This window comes from Peromyscus leucopus, unplaced genomic scaffold, assembly GCF_004664715.2.
Source record: "Peromyscus leucopus breed LL Stock unplaced genomic scaffold, UCI_PerLeu_2.1 scaffold_1315, whole genome shotgun sequence".
In the NCBI taxonomy this organism is placed as follows: domain Eukaryota; kingdom Metazoa; phylum Chordata; class Mammalia; order Rodentia; family Cricetidae; genus Peromyscus; species Peromyscus leucopus.
In genome coordinates, this window is record NW_023504463.1 from 26,608 (window position 1) to 42,519 (window position 15,912).

General features: G+C 35.7%; 1 protein-coding gene across 1 annotated transcript; it reads left to right on the top strand.

Moving 5' to 3' along the window:
• Positions 1-1,441: 1,441 nt before the first annotated feature.
• Positions 1,442-2,391, top strand: LOC114688080 (olfactory receptor 145-like). Its single transcript, XM_028862685.1, is given in 2 exon segments — positions 1,442-1,955; positions 1,958-2,391. Coding segments are annotated over 2 exon segments (948 nt in total).
• The last annotated feature ends 13,521 nt before the right edge of the window (positions 2,392-15,912 follow it).

Below are 15,912 nucleotides of genomic sequence, written 5' to 3' on the forward strand. Positions count from 1 at the left end.
AGTTCATGTCTGGTTAAAATATTCAATCTCTAAGGAAATAAAGGTACATCATGTTCTAGCATATAAATGTAATCACCTCATTCCCTCCTTTAGTGTATGTGATGTACCTGTTGAAGAGATTAAGAAGCTTTTTACCTTAATCATTTCAGTGGAAAAGGAAATGATACCTGTATGACTTTTCTGGAGTCTCATCAAGTGGCATGTGTGATAAAAGGAATAGTGTTTATTTACCTTCTGACATTTTTGTAGCTAAGACAGTAGCATTATGAATTATGAGCAACAGACCAGAAGGCATCCCATAATGACATTTTTTAACATCGGCCTTTTAAAAAGCAAAAGTACTAAAGGCTCAGGGCTCAATATTACCCTTCTAGGAAAATTGAAGAATAATAGTAATTAGGTATCAACATGGTTATTTGTCTTAAACTGGGTAAGTTTTAAAATCTATTCCTCATAGTGTTTTTCTTTTTATTTAAGATAATGATTATCATTAATGTGTAAAGTTGACATATGATAAATAAGTACTTATTATTTTCCATTTAAGTTGTTTCCTGTAGCAAACATAGGTATAGACTATAATATCCTCAACTGTTGTAATAATGCTGAATTCAGATCCCCCAGAACCTGTTATAATATACAATTGAATTTCCCTTCCATTTAGCCCAGGTATCTGATTTTCACTACACAGAGGACAACAGCCATAGTCCTTGGTTTCAGTTTACACAACTCTTCTAGATTGTACATATGTGGAAGTTTATGGAGGATCTTTTATCAAGTGTGCTGAATTTTATGTTTACATATGACTCCAGTTTGAGAAAAATCTGAGGATCTTGATGTACCCTTTTCTCACTCTTTTGTTTAATCCTGTAAAGATGTCCAGAGAATAAGTAGACACTCCATTTGTGGTATCTTGCTGGGTGATCTGCTTCCCCATGGACAGATCTCATATTCCTTTACATTCATGAGGTTTTTTGAGACCCTGGAAGTAGCTTAAGCATTCCTAGACTCTGATTCCTTCATTTTTTTAAATTGAATCAGAGCTTTTGATATTAACTTCACACAGTTCAAACTGTGGTCAGCACCAAGTTTTTATAATCTCTAACAATATTAAGAACAACCTGAAGGACTAAAGAGAAGAGAGTATAATGAATTCTATCCTCAACAATTCCATTTCACCCTTCTCTCTAGTTAATTAATCATATTAACACAAAAAATCCCCAGGCTCAGCAATGGACACAGTTATGAATATTTTCAGCTATATATAACTGAGATTCTAACACGGGGAAGGGATTTCCATTTCACTTCATGATAGTGTGAGATGGTTTCACTGATATCAGCTCATTCTTTGCAGACATCCCTACTTGTATCTCAACGTGGTGAGAGTAGATATTATTGGAAGATCTGTGAGATTCCTGCGTCTCTACAGATTCCTGAAAGAAGAATGTCTCTGGCGAATGGTTTTTCAGTAACTGAATTTATTCTCGTGGGCTTAACAGACCACCCTGAACTCCAAATGCCCCTCTTCTTCATTTTTCTAATAACATATATGATAACTGCAATTGGAAATTTGGCCTTGAGCATTTTAATTTTGTTAAATTCTCATCTTCACACACCCATGTACTTTTTCCTCTTTAACTTGTCTTTCATAGACCTCTGTTATTCTTCTTTGATTACACCCAAAATGCTGATGAACTTCATATTAGAGAAGAACATTATCTCTTACATGGGGTGCATAACTCAGTTCTACTTCTTTGGCTTTTTTGCAATTTCTGAATGTTATGTGTTGACAGCAATGGCCTATGATCGCTATGTGGCCATCTGCAATCCACTCTTGTATAGTGTTATCATGTCTCCAAAGAAATGTTCCTATCTTATGATTGGTTCATATTTCATGGGACTTTCTGGTGCCATGATCCACACTGGTTGTGTCCTGAGACTGACCTTCTGTGATGGGACATCATCAATCACTATTTCTGTGACCTCCTCCCTTTACTGCAGCTCTCCTGTACCAGCATCTATGTCAATGAGATAGAACTGTTCATTGAAACAGGAAAAGACATTATTGTGCCCACAGTTGTGATCTTTACCTCTTATGGCTTCATCCTCTCCAGCATCCTCAAAATACATTCCACTGCTGGCAAGTCCAAAGCCTTCAGCACTTGCAGTTCCCACATAATAGCGGTTTCTATGTTCTTTGGGTCAAGTGCATTTATGTATCTCAAACCCTCTTCAGCTGTATCTATGGATGAGGCAAAGTTCTCTTCCATATTTTACAGCATTGTGGTTCCCATGATGAACCCTTTAATCTACAGCTTAAGGAACAAAGATGTCAAAGTTGCTTTGAAAAAAACCCTGAACAGAATGTTTAGTCACAATCCAATCTCCATATAGATACAACACAGACAGGTTCTCTATGTATATTTTCAGTGGCAGCTTTATTTCATTGTAATTTCTTCATATGGAGATGGAAATTGGATATTGAATTGTTTGTAATTTTTTTTACAGTAGGCTATGTGTATTTTCAATATGTACAATTTCTACTCATAATTACATCATCAAACATATTTTTGTTAATTATAATTATATTTAACAAAAAGATTGGTAATTTATACTTCATTACCATCATATATTTGAGACATTTATACTTCCTTACAAGATCAATCATATTTGCTACTTGAAACAGTCACTTGATATCTCTTTTTGTCTATTTTCTTGTCTTTGTCCACTGGGTGAGAAAATATCCCTTTTAGAAGTCTATTTTGAGTACATGCATATCTTTCCATGCATTTCATATGTAAATACTATGTGTAAACAGTCACCTGTCAGCTGTGTGGCATTAACTTAGAAATATAAACTCACACATTTTGAGTGAAAATATTTTCATTATGTGAATGGGATACTGAAGCTCAGGTAAGTTAACAATTTACAAAATCATTTAAGGTTCTTTAATCAGGGTATGAATCTTCAGGCCCTTGATTTCATGCCTACCTCTTTTCCCCATATATATTTAGTTTTATTACACTGAAATGAAATATGAGGCAACATGTCTTCCTTGAAGTTTGTCTGTTATGTGTTGCTTTATGATCTATCTTTACACCTATTATGCTTTTGTTACATCATTATTTTTTCATGACACAAGTTTATGCTTCCTTTTGTAGGAAATGATAATGATCACTGTGTCTGTGGATGACTGGATGAAGTAAGAATCTGAGTTCTCATACAAAACATTCCGAAATGCTTTAGGGAGCTTTTATCTGAGTGAGCAGTGTCTTGGTAGAGAATGGATTGTACAAAGTTTACTTACTATGATCAAACTATCACAAGATAGAGAGTAATTTGTGAGTACAAATGTGCCGAAAACAGCCTGTAAGAACAATCCTAAAATAAGAAACAGTCTAGTAACTATCTTCCAAATTTTGTATTTTTAGATTTATTATTAACTGAAATTGAATGAATGCATTCATAATTTCAGCTGGTCTACAAAATAAATGGAAACAGTAAAGAGTGAACTATGTCATGCTTTTTGATATTGATACCTATACTACAGTCTTCGGTTGAGCAGTAGATTCTTGCATACCATATCTGGTTTAATCGCAGGTCACTACTATTGCAGCAATAGGATTAGACCACTCAGGAACAGCTGCCAGCTCTTGCCCTCTCCTCTGGAACACATGTTCCCTATTTGTCCTCAAGACATTGCCTGTGATAGTTTCAGACATTAGAAGACACCATTCTACGGCCATTTGTGTTCTTCCTACCTTCTTTTTGTACATGTGGTTTGAAAGGAAAATGTCAAGGACCCATTTAAATCATGAATCTATAAAGTTCACATTCACAGAGAACAGAAAAGGCTCTGAGGTGCTGGTGGTACTCAATTTATAGAGATTCATGGTGACTTTAACATAATTGCCCTACACAGATGGAAGTATACATTATTTATATTTATGTTTGTGTTAAGAGTGATTTTAACACTCTAATAAAGTACTTACTTTGGTCAGGGTCTCTATCAAGTAAATAATATATTAACCCCTAATCAAAGACACAAATTAATACTTCAATGTTTTTGGATTGTTGTCCAAGTATAACTGTCTCATCTAGGTAATAACTCACTGAGAAAATATACTGGGAAATCCAGATGTTTACCAGATATGAACTATTCTTTTTTAATAATTCTACATCAAGTATGGGTCTGTTGAGTAAATGTTAGTCATTGTTCTGTACATGGTGTGCTGGCTAGTTTTATATCAACTTGATACAAGCTAGAGTCATTTGGAAAGAAGAAATCTCAACTGAGAAATTGCCTTCACCTGATTGGCCTGTTAACAAGCCTGTTTGAATTTTTTCTTTTTGGTCTGATGGTTAATGTAGAAAGGCTTTGTTCAACTTGTGCAGTGCCATCTCTTCTCAGGTTTTCCTGGGTTCTATAAGAAAGCAGCTGAGCTAGCCACGAAGAGCAAGCTAATAAGTAATGATCCTCCCTGGCCTCTGCTTCAGCTCCTGCCTCCAGGATCCTTCCCTTATTTCTCTCAGTAACAGATTGTTATCTAGAAGTGTAGAACCTTTCTACACTAAGTTGCTTTTTATTTAAGTACTTTGTTTTGAAATTATAGGCACATCATTTCCCTCTCCATTTCCTCCCTCCTCTACCTCCTCCAATATATTCTCTCTTCCATCTTTATTAAAATTCATTATCTCTGTTTCTTTGTTTATACGTGTGTGTGTGTGTGTGTGTGTGTGTGTGTGTGTGTGTGCTTATGTATGGAAATATAGATGCTAAGTATAAAAATGCAACCTGTCCTGTCTGTGTAAATATTAGTTACATGCACATTTTCCAGGATGATCTTTTCACACTGGATAACCAATTGTTGTGCTCTTAGATGGGAAGACCATTTCTCCCTTTCTGCTCTCAGTATTTCTTAGTTGACTCTAGTGCTTTCTCTAGGGTTTGAGAAGCACTGAACTTTCCTTAATCTACATAAGCACATCTATTGATATCATCCTTGTTCAGATCATAGTTAGCCACCATGTTCCTGAGACTTCATGGGTGTAGCTTCTGATATTTCTGGGATACATAATCTCACAACAAATTCCCTGTTCCTCTGGCTCTTACAATCTTTCCACCAGCCCTCCTGCAATGATCATTGAGCCTGCAGTAGTATGTCATAGATGTATCATTTGGGACTTGATCTAGCTCTGTATTTTGATTGTTTGTAGTTTTTTTTATAGTGGTTTCCATGTGTTGCACAGAGAAGTTTCTTTAATGAAGGATAATAAATTTACTTAACTATGGGCATAAGAAGAAATATTTAGAATCTAGTTGATGTAGTGGGTAGCCATTTCAGCTTTGATCTGGAAGATCCAACCCCCACTGAGGCTTCGGTAACTTTCACACCTACAAGGTGGGGTTGAGAGAGGACCCTGAAGACCGGAGACCCAGATGTGCCGGCTCTCTTGGTTCCTGGACCCTGGATGCTGGAGGTAGACCAAGCAGAGTTCTCCAGAGAACACTGCCGGACTGCCCCACACCTTTTCCAGAACCTGTAAACTATTCCTTCACTTGTAAGTTATTCCACAAAATAAACCTCCCTTTTAACCATGTGGAGTGGCATTAATAATTTCACCAATAAGTTAGAGTTTGTGCTGTTTTAGTAAAGTGGCATTTGTAGATTCTCCTCTACAACCTCATTAGCTCTGAGTAGTTGGCAAGGCTTCTACTACTGGATATGATTTTCCTTCTATTGAGTGGGTCTTGAATCCTATTTTAGAATTGTAGGATACTGCCAACATATTCATGCCACTGTTACACCAATCAAAATCCACCAAACTGTAACCAAATAAAAACACAAAAAAAATGTGGAGTCAGTCCATTATAAGTTGGTCAACTCCTCCTGAACATGAGGCCTGTCCTAGAGTGGTTCACATACCCATGTGGAAGAAACTGATTTTTCTCTCTCAGCAGTTATAAATATAAATAACAGTTCTGTTGTTAATCATTACCCTAGTGGCTAGATAATAATTAATTAATTAATATTAATACAACAAAGTAAAATATAATCCAAGAAAACAAAATAAATACTCAGAATACCTGTTGCAGAACTATACAGTACCTAAACATGCTGCCTCATTCTCTGTGAGTTCACATGAGCTTTGCTCAGATTGATTTAGAAGGCCTTGTTTTCTTGGTGTCCTCTGTGCCCTCTGGCTCTTACACTCTTTCAGTCAGCAACATATATTTGTTTCCTTGAACATCACTCAGGTGTTTATTCTTATCCTCTTGGGTTCATTTTTAATGTACTTGAATTATTTGATAAAGTAAATGAGTCTTTTTTTAATTCTGTGTTTTTCAGAAGGACAAACATGCATGTACTCACTCATAAGTGGATACTAGATGTAAAGCAAAGGATAACCAGACTACAACCCACAGCTCCTGAGAAGCTAGCAAACGAGGAGAATTCTAAAAGGGACTGACTCATGGATTGCCCTGGGAAGAGGAAATAGATGAGATCTCTGTGAGCAAACTGGGTTATGGGGGATGGGCAATAGAGGGCAGGTAGGGGATGGGGGATGAGAACATAAGAGAATGTGATGGTCAAGCTGGAACAGAGACGGAGTGGAAGAGCAAGGAATGAGATACCATGATAGAGGGAGACATCAAGGGAAAAGGGAGAAACAGGGTGCTAGGGAAGTTCCCAGGGATCTACAAGGATGACCCCATCTTAGACTACTAGCAATAATGGAGAAGGTAGATGAACTGGCCTACTCCAGTAATTACATTGGTGAATACCCTAAGTGTTGTCATAGGGCCACTTTCTATTGAGTAAATGATAGAAGCAAGTGCAGAGATCTACAGTCAAGCACCAGGCTGAGTTCCAGGTATCCAGTGGAAGAGAGGGAAGTGGATTCTATGAACAAGGGGCATCAAGATCATGATGGGAAAATGTACAGAGGCAATCAAATCAAACTAGTGGGAACTCATGAACTGTGGACCAATAGTTGTCAAGCCTCCATGTGTCTGGACTAGGCCCTCTGCAGTTGTTTAGCTTGACCTACAAAGGGGCCCCTGGCCATGGAATCAGGACACATCCCTTCTGTATGAGTGAGCTTTTTGAAGCCCAGTGCCTATGGTGGGACACATTACACAGCTTTGGTTTGGGGGCAGGGTTGGACCTACCTCAACTGAATGTTGTTCAGCTCTGCCTACTCCTCGTGAGAGTCCTTGCCTTGAAGGAGGTGGGAATGGAGCATTTGTTGGGGGCTTGGAGGCTTGGGGACAGGAGGAGTGAGAAGAGAGGCACCTGTATTTGGTATGTAAAATGAACAGAAAATTTCTTAATAATAAATAAATAAATAAATTCTGTGTTTTGGGGTTCTTCTATAATATTCTCATTGGTAATACTAGTGGATTTGTGTGTAGCATTCTGTTTTGGTCTCTCATATCCTTAGTAGTTTTGCATTGTGACCTGGGCATGTGACTTCCTTTTTGCTCTGTGTCTGATGTGAGAGTATTTGCTGCTAGGTTAGGCATATGCTGGATGTGTTATTACAACTAGACCAGAGATAGTCAGTGCATCTTGTTATGTTGTGTTTGGTTGCAATGTCTGGGAAGCCTGCTCTTTTCTGAGGAGAAATGGAGCAGTAGTGGATTTAGGAGAGATGGTAGAGGGAGAAAAACGGGAGGAAGTGGGTGAAGGGGAGGCTGTGGTTTGGATGTGTTGCATGAGAGAAGAATAAAAAAAATGGGGGGCTATTGTTAACCTGAAAAAGAATTCCCTTGCTTTTCTTTGAAACTATGTCAAAATTTTCTATTATAATGTTATTTAACGTGTAAGCTGTATTTCTATATTTAAAATAATACATGGTTTTTATTTACAAAAATACAAAGAATAAAAAGTTCAGATATTGGCAAGTTTATGGACAAAAAGAAATCCTTATTCACAGCTGATGTGAATAGTAAGCTAGTCTAGCCAACACAGAATGAGCATGGAAGTTTCTCAAAATCCCCAAAACAACTCTATAATAAGATCCATGACTCCTAGGCACTCATTTGAAGGATTCCAAGCCAATATGTCATAGAGATACCTGTATACCAGTGTTTATTGCAGAGCCAGTCATAACAGTTATGGTATAGACGAAACTAAATGTCCAACAGCAGAGAAATGGCTGATGAAAATGTGGCACATTTACGGAAAAGAAAGTTTTCAGCCATAAAGGAAAGCAAAGTTATATCATTTGCAGGAAAATAGATACAACTGTACATAATCATTCTGGCAAATTAAGACTTTCTCAGAAAGGAAAATGGCATATATTTTTCTCTCATTTGTGATTCTTGGATTTTATATACATATATGAAACTGTGTCTGCATATAACATGAAAGTAGAAATGAAACTTTTCAAGGGAATGGAAAGGACTAAGAAGAGAAGGAGTGGTGGAGAAGGTAAGATAGAAAAGTACAGGGGAATGTGATGCATGCAAAACATGTTCTTGCATGAACATGTTCTTAGGTAACACAATATCACATACATTGATTATACACAGTAAAATTTGCAAGACAATACATTTTAAAAATGTGTTTCAAATAAAACATCAGAGCTTCAGTTTTTAAATCTGATGAATCCCAGTAGCTACTCAAAATTGCCTCTTTGTTTTAGTATATTAAGGAAAATTTAGTTGATCAAATCAGAATGCCACCAGTACAACTGTCACAGAACCTAGGAGTTGTCCTCTCAAGATGCTAGGATGACAGACTGAAACAGGAGTAGATAACCTCCATCAGTCTCTCCCAAACTTGTTTTCATTTTACAGATAGGGAAGAAATCCTGATACTTACAGGTCTCCCACTGGCTTGCCTGCTGGTGAAATGGGGCAAATTAAACTCTCTTGCATTTAAGAAGACACCATTAGTCTTTTTATAACCCATGCATGAGTAAATACCCTCTAGAACATAATGAAAAGTGGTCCCAGACTTTTAGTTCAATGTAGACAGATTTAAAGATGATAGATGCAAAGCATAGTTCTAATCCTATCATATTTTTTTCATTTTTAGTTGTGCATTAGTAGATCAAAATATATTCTATATTCAAAAGTAAAAAGATAAAAGCCAGTGTAAAGATCTGTAGCTTCAAAATGCCTACTCTAACTGTATAGAAGTTTATTGAGATATTTAGACTTTGGGTCTGGTTAATTTCAGCATGTTATTTGTTTTATTCCCATGTGTTTATGATAAAGCTATTATTTTTTATTTTTAAAATAAAGACTTTGATAATAGATGATGATAGATAAATAATAAAATAAATAAATATGTCCATTTCTAAATGCCTGGAAACTCTAACAAGGATACATTTAAAGTCAATATCTACTTTTCCCACAAATATCAAATTATAAAACCCTTCAGGGAAGGACAAGGCAATACCTGCACTTTGTAGACCTGGTAATTGTGGAATTTCAACTAGATCATTTAAAACATGGTGATTCTGGTGATACATCAAAATTCTCAGTAAACATGACCCTTCATTACCATTGTCTGTTATGCTAAAATGAGTATTAATATTTTTTACTCTATTTGGTTATACATTCTCTTATGTGGTGGGTGGCATTGGAATATTCCTTTCATCCATTTTCTTTTCTTTAATACACATTCTCAGGATTTCTCACTACAAATATATAAAGACCAATTTTTCTAAAAAAAAAAGAATTAGCTTTCAGTTGAACTTTATTCATATATATATATATATGTGTGTGTGTGTGTGTGTGTGAATTAATAATAAGTTGAACACATGTTACAACAGGGAAAACTAAACAATGTAATGGAAACCCATAAATAAAACTCTCTTCAAGTCTTAGCAATACAACAGTATTTTCAGGAAGATAGGACTCATAAGTATTGGACAAAAAAGGATGGTATAATACAGTCAGAAAGAGGAAAACATAGCCAAATGATTACAAAATGCATAAGCTACAAAATAACAAAGATATTACTCTCTAAATACACTTTTCCTTCAACAAAAAAAATAATTTTATTAGGGCAAGAGACGTGGCTCAGTTGTTGAAAGCATTTACTGCTCTTACAGAAGACTTGTGTTCAGTTCAGTGAATCCACATGGAAGTTCACAGTATTAAGAAACTCTAGTCCTGTACTTCTCGTGCCCTCTTCCGGTCTCTGTGGGCTCCTACATGCCTATAGTGCACCTAATCTCATACAAGCACACATACATGCACATGAAAACATTTTTAAAAATAAAAATGATAAGCAAGAAAAAACACAAAACAATATTTTCCTACATTTATACACATTTTATATATAATATATGTAAATATGTGCATGAATAAAATTTTAAAAAAAATGAAGCAGGTTAATATTGGTTTCAGATGGATAATTGGATAGTTTTCCTGAAGTTTAAATCAAGGATTTAATAATGATAAGAGACCAAGATAATAGACGAGTGGATTACTTATGCTAAATTTCAAAATGTCAAGATATGTAATGAAGTTTAGAAAAATTAAATAATAGCAAAATATTTACAAGTCACCTTTAAAATGTTTAAATTGTAGTTTGATAACATCAGATTTATTTTCTTAAGAATAGTAATGTTTTGCCCTTTTCTCAAAAGAGTAAGAAATAAGCATATTATTCATTGGAGAACATTATCATAACTTAGCTTATTCTCCAAATACTACTTTGAAGTTTAAACTCCCCATTTTAGTCAGTCAGGCTCAAAAAAAAAAAGCATGCCTACTACTCCAGAAAAAATAAAAGACTCAAATTAACAAATTAACTAAGAGGGCTCTTTCCTGAAAATGTTTAATTCACAATGATTTCATATATGAGTGTGCAACTGGAATTCTACTGTGGAGCCTTCTATCTCTGCTTTGTAGAGGGGGATCCTCCAGTGGAGGATGGAATGACCTGAGTACAAACATACTGTAACCAAAAGTTTCTGCAGGCCAGTGTTATGTGATTTCCCCTACTTCCTTGACACATAGCACAATGTGGTCGTTATCAAATATTAACCTTTCTATACAGGAAGAAAAGGTGAAAATCATTATACTTTCATATACATAAATTTCTCCACTAAAATTCTTAATATACATGTGAAAGAAAAAGATAAATTAGGCATGACAGTGGTAAAGAATGGATGTCATTATCTTTAAAAAGTAGAAATAAATTACTGAAAAGAGACTCAAATTTTCTTCACCCTATTAACAGCAACAACGAAAAAGGGAAAGATATTGGCCACACAAATGGAACTAATGAAACTGAACTTCCAAGTCCTGTAAGTACATGACAAAGACAATCTTTCATATCAACACTTTCTCTTACTCAGTGTCTTTCTCAAGGCACCTTTAACATCTTTGTTCCTCAAGCTGTATATTAAGGGATTCAGCAGAGGAGCTGTATTGGTATAAAAGACAGAAGAAATTTTACCTTCCTACATTGGCATGACAGAAGATGGTCTGAGGTACATAAATGTGCCAATGCAAAGAACAGAGAAACAGCAATTATGTGGCAACTACAGGTGTTGAAGGCCTTGGTCTTGCCCTCAGTAGAGCTGATATGGAAAATACTGGAGAGGAGGAGACCATAAGAAATAAAGATGATTATAGTGAGCACAATTATGTTGGTACCCATAACAACAAAAATCTCCAGTTCATTGCCAGAGGCGCTGGTGAAGAGAGCTAGAGCAAAGGGAGAATGTCACAGAAGTAGTAGTGTTTGCATCAGAGAAGGTCAGTCTCAGCATGCACACAGTGTGAGCCAGAGCATCAGAAAATGCCATCATGTATGAGCCAAACATAAGGATCAAACATAATTTAGGAGACATGACAATGTTATACAAGAGTGGATTGCGGATGGCCACATAGTGATCATGGGCCATTGAGGTCAGCACATAACACTCAGAAATGCAGGAAAAAAATAAAAAAGAAAAGCTGGGTCATGCACCCTCTGTAGGAAATAATGTTCTTCTCTGATATAAAGCTCATCAACATTTTGGGTGAGAACACAGAAGAATAACAGAGGTCAACAAAGGACAAGTTGCTGTGGGATGTTCTGTATGGCAAATGTGTTGCTCTGATTGGTCAATAAATAAAATACTGATCAGCCAGTGGCTAGGCAGGAAGTATAGGCAGGACTAACAGAGAGGAGAAAAGAAAGAACAGGAAGGCAGAACGAGTCACTGCCTGTTCAGCTGCCTTCGAAGAAAAGGGCACTGTACCTTTTCCAAATTGTGAAGGCCACTTCGGGGATGGTGCCATATTGTCCTGGCCTCAGAAGATGCCTTTTGATAAAGCCATAACCACACTTGTTTTGGCAAGAATCAGTAGTCCTTTGTTTCGTGTCCTGTCTGTCCATTTTGTCCTGTTGATTCAAGGATACTTTGTTGTCCAGTGGCTAACTTTTGCCACAATAAAAGTTAACTCCATATGCAGTTTCTTCAATGCCCATATTTTCTCTGAAGTAGATTGGTAACTGCTAGGAGCCGACATGTCTCAAAAAAGAAAAATTTTCTAAGTTATTAAAACATTTTAAATGCCATATTCTGTAGATCTCTGAAGGGTTTGAAGATGACCTGTCTATCTAAAATATATCTGCTCAATTTTTAAAACATATCTAATATGACTACAAGTTCTATTGTAATGTCTAACTACTAACTTTCATTTCTTTATATCCTAATAGTTGGTAATAATAACATTCAAGGATCAGAAAATTGCATTACATTGTTAAATGAACGATATAAGTACAATTAGAAATATACATATAGCATTTTCTAACAACATCAATTTCAATATATATAATTTGTATACAATATAAAACAATACAATCCAATGTAAAGTATTTAAAACTAGTAATTGTCTTTTTCTTTTCTTTCTTTCTTTCTTTTTTAAACAAGAACCTTAAATCTAATCTCCTTTGCTTAGCCTTTTTCCTAACCCTTGACAATAACTTGTAACCAACCCCCCTAAATAATGAAAATTATCCCAGACCCAAAACCCATTTAAAAAAACAAAAAAACCACCCGCCCCACACCACCTCTTTGGGAATGTGGGCATCGTATTCTTAAAATTGCTCTGAGCAACTTGTAGTTCAAAGCTGATCTGTAGATGATGTTTGTCAGCTTAGTGATATTATTATTGTCCACGTGAAATTGTTGTTGTTGTGGGGCCCCATCTTTTTCCTGGAGACTTCAGTTGATGTTAGGCCTGGCCATGATTTCCTGCAGAAAACTGATAAGAGACTTGAACACAAAGACATATATATGCAGCTAATTGTAGCCTTTTTTCTAGAATTAGTTAGTACTCTATATGACCATTCATATCTTAACAAAGTTTAAAATGTATATATATATATATATCTATATATATGAATCTTGTAAATTTTGATATAAAATTTATACTTTAAGAAAAGTTTAAAAAATCAGAATAGAATCAAAGAGTTGAGATTAGTAATAAGATAGTCCCTTAATTAATTTGGCTTTTCTCCTGTCCCTTAGCAGAAGATGGCTCTTTTCTTCTGGCATGATACACGGAGTTTGCATTTTCCTTTTAACACCATGCTTGAGTTTAAAGAAGGAGAGAGCCATTCTACAACTCCAAAGTCAGCTTTAAATTTTGATTGAACTGGAACTATTAGAAGACCCATAGTGTTAGAGCAGAAACAAACATTTAGGAAAACATAATTTTTTTTAGATAATATATACCCATACTTGATGGTCTGCATGTGTGTGTAAATATGTGTGTCTCTGCATCTCTGTATATTTCTTGTGCTTTTTCTTTGGCTCTTTTTTCCAAGACAGGGTCTCTCTGTGTAGCTTTGTGCCTTTCCTGGAACTCACTTGGTAGCCCAGGGTGGCCTTGAACTCACAAAGATCTGCCTGGCTCTGCCTCCCGAGTGCTGGGATTAAAGGCATGTGTCACCACTGCCCAGCTGGCTCTTTTCTTTCTGTTACTTTGTTTGTTGTTTCCTATTCAAGTTATTTTGTTTTATTTTATTTGAGATGCCTGTTTGTTTTCTAGGGAAAGAGAACAAGAAAGGATATGGATTGAGGTAATAATAACCAGGAAGGAGTTGGGGGAGGAGAAACCATAATCATCATATATTATATGAAAAAATAAAAGAAAAATGAGTTATTGAACTGTTATCAAAAGAAAAATACAAATGTAAAATATTTTAAAAGTATTCAATATCCTGAGCTATGAATGCAGACTAAACCTCCTTTAACTTTCCATTTCTCATCAGCCAGAATGGTCATTGTCAGGAACACAAAGGCAGCAAAGGCTTCCATGGATGTGGGGTTGGGAAAACCCTTACACACTGTAGACCAGTGCAGCCAATGTGAAAACTTAAACTGTTGATGTGAGTGTAGACTGGTGCTGCCAATGTGGAAAACAGTCTGGAGGTTTCTCAACAAAGTAGAAACTCATCTACCATATGACTAGTGATATTGCTTCTAGGTATGTCTCCAAAGGAGTTTACATCTTTCAATTGTGATAACTGTGCATTAACATTCAGTGCTTCTCTCATCACAATGGACTGTCTATCACATGATAATTGGATATTGAAAATGTGGTATGTATACACGAAGGAATATTGCAGAAGTGTAAAGAAAAATAAAATCTCATTCCTCTTTAAGACTAGAAATTTTTATGTATTATATTTTGCTTATCTATTAATGAAAAGGCATTCAGTTTCCTTCCATGTTTTTATCTACTAGAAATAAGGTACCATAAAGTGTATACATATTCAATCTTATGACAATTAATATATTAATTTTGTGATTCTGAGTATCCAACTTGGTGTCTTAAACTCTTACGAAAATGCTCTATCATCAAGCTACATCTTTAGCTCTGGTTTTTATTTATTTATTTATTTATTTATTTATTTATTTATTTATTTATTTTTTGTGTAGACTCTCCTCAGCTTCCCAACAAGTGTTGACATTAATATTCTTGTAACATTAAGATGAGGCTCTAAATTATTGAATCTTCACCAACATTTGTTGTGCTTATTTTGTTTTAATATTAGGCAACAAGATCTGCAGAACTAACATCTGATGGTAGATTTCATTTAAATGTTCCTAGTGACTAATGGTGATGAGCACTATTAAACTGCTCATTGAAAATTTGTATGTTTCTTTGTAGACATGTATGTGCAATTCATGGCTCTTTTCATTAGCAGGCTGTCATTGTGGGGTTAGAAGAGTTACCTGTATATTTTATGACTGTCAAGTATTTTCTTCTGCTCAGTGCTGCAGAGGTTACTTTTCTCATTGCTTTGACAAAATACAAGATAATAACAACTCAAAGGAAAGGAGGTTGTATGGTTCACAGACAAAGGTAAAGAGCATCATGATGGGGAATCGAGGCGGCAGAAGTGATGGACAACTGGTCACCCTGTGTCCAGAGTCAGGAAAGAGAAAAGATTGGTGCTGCTCAGCTTAATAGCTCCTTCTCATTCAGTCTAAAATACCAGCCCATGGAATAGTGCAACCTAGAGCCAGCATGTATCTCTCCAACCTACTAACTCAATCTAGAAACTCTTGGACAACATGACTAGGAGGTTGACTACCAGGTGATTTCAAACTCACCTGGTATAAACCCTCAGAAATGGACAGTTTTACTCACCTGAAAAAAAAAAAAAAAAAAAAAAAAACTCCCCATGGATAGATTCCTATGTTTTTCTACTCCTGCCTGTGTTTTGCATGTTATTGTACAGAAGTCATTACTGCATGTGTGGCTGTGAATTTTTCGTCCTGTGTTTTCTTGTAAACACTTTTATTTTTAAATATTGACTCTGGGTGTTTGACTCACTTGGAGTAAGTAATACATAGTGTCTGTTATGGTCCAATATATTTTTTAAATGTTTACATTCAGTTTTCCTGATTGAAGTGACTGTCTATCTCCTCCTGCCCTGACAA